Source organism: Phaseolus vulgaris, chromosome 9 (assembly GCF_000499845.2).
Source record: "Phaseolus vulgaris cultivar G19833 chromosome 9, P. vulgaris v2.0, whole genome shotgun sequence".
NCBI classification, from domain to species: Eukaryota; Viridiplantae; Streptophyta; class Magnoliopsida; order Fabales; family Fabaceae; genus Phaseolus; species Phaseolus vulgaris.
Window position 1 is genome coordinate 21506596 of NC_023751.2, and position 5217 is coordinate 21511812.

At 33.7% G+C, this 5217-nt stretch overlaps 1 protein-coding gene across 2 annotated transcripts; it reads left to right on the forward strand.

The window, feature by feature from the left end:
* Positions 1–910: 910 nt before the first annotated feature.
* LOC137820187 (protein CutA 1, chloroplastic) lies at positions 911–4210 on the forward strand. 2 transcript variants are annotated; one of them, XM_068624103.1, is made up of 6 exons: positions 911–1270; positions 1357–1460; positions 1547–1609; positions 2680–2711; positions 3573–3667; positions 3906–4210. In XM_068624103.1, exons 1-6 carry the CDS (start codon positions 1080–1082, stop codon positions 3985–3987), a joined length of 567 nt encoding a protein of 188 aa, XP_068480204.1. In that variant the 5' UTR covers positions 911–1079; the 3' UTR covers positions 3988–4210. The 2 variants fall into 2 exon arrangements, with proteins under 2 accessions (XP_068480204.1, XP_068480205.1); XM_068624104.1 differs by having other exon boundaries at positions 913–1249.
* The last annotated feature ends 1007 nt before the right edge of the window (positions 4211–5217 follow it).

Genomic DNA, 5217 nt, shown 5'->3' on the forward strand with positions numbered 1-5217 from the left:
TACATTTTAGATTTTTAATTTTTTTTTGACAAATTATTTCTCCAACTTCATATTTTTCATGTATATCTAATTAATTGTGAATAGTGGATTGAATCATTTTAAATTTTTTAAATAAAATATAATTTTACATTTTTAAATAATTCAAGTTGTACCCCTGCACTTTCATATATTCATTCTAATCGTAACATTTTGATTTTTCTCTAACTACAAATATTTAATTTTTCATCATTTAAATGTGTGAGATGATTAACAAGAAAATTTGTTGTATTCGACGTCCCCCAACTCAAATATGTTTTTAAAAGTTTTGTACTCAATTTTTGCATGTTGTTGATTTTTTTTTTAGGTTTTGTTACTTTCTATTGTACACCACAAAAAATACTTTAAACATCACCAGTCACCACAAACAATCATCACAAATAACCATCACTACTTTAAAATGAAAAATAAGACACCATGTTTTCATCATACTCGTAAAGATGTTGTTGGAATTAAAAAATTAAATGGACATGTTAGAGGAAAGATATAGAGGTGCGAGAAGAATTTGCCAATTCCATTTCTTGCATATATATTTATAGATTTTATTTCTTAGCATTTCTTTTCTAGAATGTATTTTTTCTATTTGGAATTGGACTTTGATTTTTTAAATCCATTCCAAAATTTCATTTTCATGACACAAAAATCTATTTTGGATTTCCTTGTTTAGAATTTATTTTTTAATTTTAGATTTTTATTTCCCTAATAAGGGGCAAATTTGGAATTTCAAAAGTTAATTACATGCAGCTCTAAAATAAGTGGGTGCAAAAAGCAATTGTCTTAAGAGATGGGCAGAATCTTTGGGCCTAGTGACTTTTTTTTCTTTGGGCTTATGTGTTACCTGGCTATAAAATTTGGGGTTTTACGTAAAGAATATATTTTGGTGCGAATTAGCTATGATGGAAAGATTTGAGACAGGTGTCAGAAGAAGAGCTAGATACTGAGCTTGCGAAGGTAAGCAAGTGCGCATCAAGCAAGGGAGCAGGAGGGAGGTTGATAGAGATGCGCAGCAGCATATAATAGCGATTCAATCCCCACTTCCCAAAATGGCTCCCACACTCTGCTCCTCTTCCACCTGTACACCAACAACACCATCGTCCCTTTTCTCCTCCTTCACGCTACGACGTCGTTTGCCCCTCGTCGGAGCCTTTTGCATGCTCAGTTTGGGATTCTCTAATCTCTACACCCCCTCGTATTCCTCTGCCCTCAAAACGGGGTGCGTTCTGTCTCTCTTGCGGTATTCGCTGTTCCGTCTTCGTAACATCGTCCACTTTCTCTTCCTTTCTCTCTCCATTGAGTTCAATTCAATTGCCTCTGTTTCAGATCGAAATTGGGTATCCGCAGCCACTCCACCGTCAGAATGGAAGCAAATAGCACCACTGTCCCCAGCATTGTTGTCTATGTCACTGTTCCCAACAAAGAAGCAGGTACTAGGCTTGGCTTGGAACATGTTCGGTTATTTAAGTTTTTTAACTTGTCTCTTTTATTTTCACGTGCGTTGGTGGTTGTGCAGGTAAGAAGTTGGCTGAAAGCATTGTCACAGAGAAGCTTGCAGCTTGTGTGAACAGGGTACCGGGTGAGAATTTCCCACTTGAGATCTGTTATAATCACTCACAACACACTGCAACTTTGTGTATCTAATGGTTTAAAATTAGTAATATCTGGGAGGGGTTTGGTACTTCTAGATATTAATTGTTGTAACAGAGTACTTTTTCTAATTATGTTATTTTTTGTGATTTTGTCCCTGGATTTGAATTGATTTGATAAATACTTTATTTTGGACAACGAGAACGAACAACAAATGTGCTTGCCATTGCATAACAGTTAACTACTAAGAATGTATTGGGCTGTGTACCGTCTTGAGTTAGATTTTTGTTTTCAATGAAATAGCAAACTCCAGAATAAAAAAATTTGCTTGTATTATGGGTTACTTTGTTTGCATATACCAATGTAGACGTCCCTCTTTTTTTAGGCTTTATGTTCACTTGATCACTTAAATTGAACGTGATTCTATTAATCGAATTTAGTTTCTCTGGTTGAAAATATTTTTAATATTTTTAGTTACACCCTTTGGGAAGCACAATTCTATATATATTTACCTTCACGCGTGGCCAGAACTTCTTTTTGCATTCTTTGTCATGCCACATGTTACATGTAGGTAACCAAGACTTGAATGAATTCCACCACTTGACATTTTTCTTCACTTTTAGCTTATATACTTGTTTCACTTATGGTGTGTGTGACCATGTCCACCAGTGGCATTGTTCTGGTAGGGTGGAAAAGGCCAGTTTTGATATGGTCTTGACTCTCGAGTCAATTCGCTTCCTAACCAAGTTGATTATGAGTCAACTTGGATACACTTCTCAATGCTTATTGAAGAAGAAAATAAATTGAATTTACGAGGTAAAATGAATCAAACTTATCTCATAAGTTAAAATTGCAGTAATACATGTCAACATTTTTAGAATTCTCCTCATTTAATTTCTTATTGGTTGGGATACATCAATTGATTTTTACTTATAAGAGAAGTTTGATTGATTTTACCTTCTTGGTACTTTTTATTTCTTTCTTTTAATTGCTTAGCTTTTATGTAAGTTGCATGCCTCGTCCGACTTTTAAAAGCTGAATGAATTATGCCTTCTGCAGGTATTGAATCAGTGTACCAGTGGGAGGGAAAGGTATAGCTGCAATATCTCCATTGACAATGAATGCTGTTTGAGTACTAATCTTTTTTTTTGAATGGGTGTTTGAATACTAAATTACTAATAGTAACAGAAACTTGTTTTAAATGTTTTCATCCTTGCATTAGAAGTTCTTATTTTCTAGCATGCATTAAAGCTCACCTGAACTTGTTTAAGAAAATTTATTGAATGTATTGTTGTAACTTAATTTCTAGGTTTGCCTTGCAATCTTTAAAGCATGCACTTTGACGCAGACGTGAGTTCTTCACTTTGGCTAATGTGTAAAATATAGGATACTGCGGCTGCATACACACAGAGAGAAAGGGGGGTTGGGAGAAAGCTAATATTAATGTTAATATGTCTGCATTCATTTTAAGGCGTTGACTCAAGTGTTTGAGTTGTATGGAGGTGTCAGTTCAAGTGTGAGAGAGTTGGCAAGCTTTTTTATTAGACACTTATGGTTTGTTCTGTTGGGCGGGGAAGAAAATAGAGAGGAAAGAAAACACAGAAAATAATTTTCTTTCTTCTATCTTGTTGAAGAGAAAGTAGGAAAAAAAGGAAAAGGTGATTCTAGAAACAAAATTCAGTTTTAAACTTCTCGCTTCCCTCGTCACTTTCATTCCTCCCAACCAAACATAGCATTAATGAAGAGTGCCCAACATGTATAAAATAAGAGTCAAAAGCACATCCAACACCGTTACACTTAAACGCTCTTCATTGTTTTGACAAATCCAAATTGCCAGTGTTTAAAAACATTTTCATCATAACATTGTAAGTTCTTATATTCTAGCATGCATTGTTTTATTTGAAACTACTGTTGTAGCCTGATTTTGCTAGCTTTATGTTGTAAATTGACAGATCCAAACTGATTCCGAGGAGCTTCTTATAATCAAGACTAGGCAGTCCCTTCTGGATGCACTGACGGAGCATGTCAAAGCAAATCATGAATACGAGTAAGGACAATAGATCTAGTAAATAATTTGGCCATAAAATTTAATTTTGCTTCATAAACTGTGAAGTTTGAGTTGCATTTTAGTATTTGATCCTAAACGAAAGTTTGGTGAAAGGAATTCTTAGACCATATATGTGCTAAGTTCAAGAACTTGGGCATTAATCCATGTAAATGAACTGGGTGTAATTATGGAAAACAATAGTGTGTATTCACATGCTTCTTACCTCGTCCTTTTTCAGTGTGCCAGAGGTTATTTCCTTGCCCATCACTGGGGGCAATCTTAAATATTTAGAGTGGATTAAAGAGAGCACAAGGGAGTGACTATAAAGTTTATAGCCAGAGTTGTGGTTTCCAGAGTTCTTCTGCTCTTGTGTGTTAAATAAAGCCGGTGGCATGTCATCTATGTAACTAGGCAATGAGAATATTATGTAGAGGATGATATAGGTCTTATCTTGTTGCTAATGGCTGTAATGGGTTGAATATGATGTTATGTGAATAGACCTTTTCTTTGTGATTTTATTCGCATTTGGCATTTTGTTTCTTATTTGTCTGATTCGTGTGTTTCCTGTACCATCCATTTATCTATGCTTGTGGGTTTCAAAATATTTCTTTTAAATTTTCTGCATAAATTATGTATTGGTATTCTATCCACTCTTCAAGCGCTATCAGTCCTTGGTTTCCACAAAACAGTGAAACACTCCTTAAACTCATACAATAGTTCTATGTGAAAAACCCTATATTGAGGTATTTTTTTAGTTTACTTATAATGTATTTGAACTTATATTGTGACATTAGAATTTATTTAAACAATACTGTAATCTTAATCAATTTTGATTTATTATTGTATTATAAGAAAATACATAATTCATGTATTATAAAATAAAATTATAATTTAACCTATAATAACTCTACCATACATATAAGGTGTTGGCTTATGGCAGAAACAATGGATATAACAGAGAATAGTATGTTTAATACGAGAAAAGGAAAAAAAGAAGAAGGAATACTGCTTTTATTCATCAGCTAAGTTACCAATATTTTAGTAAATTTAAATATCCTTAAGGTAGAAATCACTCATTGACAAATTCAAGAAAACATTTAAATCTGTGTGTCTTTAATCTGAAACATTAGATAAAATTTAAACATTGTGCAGTACTGGAGTATAATTAACAAAAGCTAACAAAATTTATTTGTATAAATAGGCAAAACATGCAGTGGCCTAAATTAATTACTCCATATAGGCACTAATAATAAAAAGCGCTAGCTAATAAATTAAAAAAGAAGAAGCACAAAAGCAGCACGAGCATAAAGGTGAAAGGAAAATATCCTGTGTTCATAAATATTACCGAAACTGCAACATTCTTTTAAGGAAAATGGCCATTTGTTAGAAAAGTAAAAACCATTCGTAATAGGAAGTTTGATTCCCAATTCTTAGAAACACATGAGATACTTCATCTTCTTCCTAGGCATTGAATCTTCATGATGGCAAGCAAGGTGCTGGATGCTACCCATAAGAACAGAAAACATAAGCCAGACACAAGTAAAACGATG

Excerpts from the sequence above, each read along its gene's own strand:
- LOC137820187 (XM_068624103.1), top strand. The coding sequence starts at position 1,080 with ATGGCTCCCACACTCTGCTCCTCTTCCACCTGTACACCAACAACACCA. Across the intron at positions 1,610-2,679 it reads TTGTGTGAACAGGGTACCGG|GTATTGAATCAGTGTACCAG; the intron begins GTGAGAATTTCC and ends TGCCTTCTGCAG. Across the intron at positions 3,668-3,905 it reads AAAGCAAATCATGAATACGA|TGTGCCAGAGGTTATTTCCT; the intron begins GTAAGGACAATA and ends GTCCTTTTTCAG.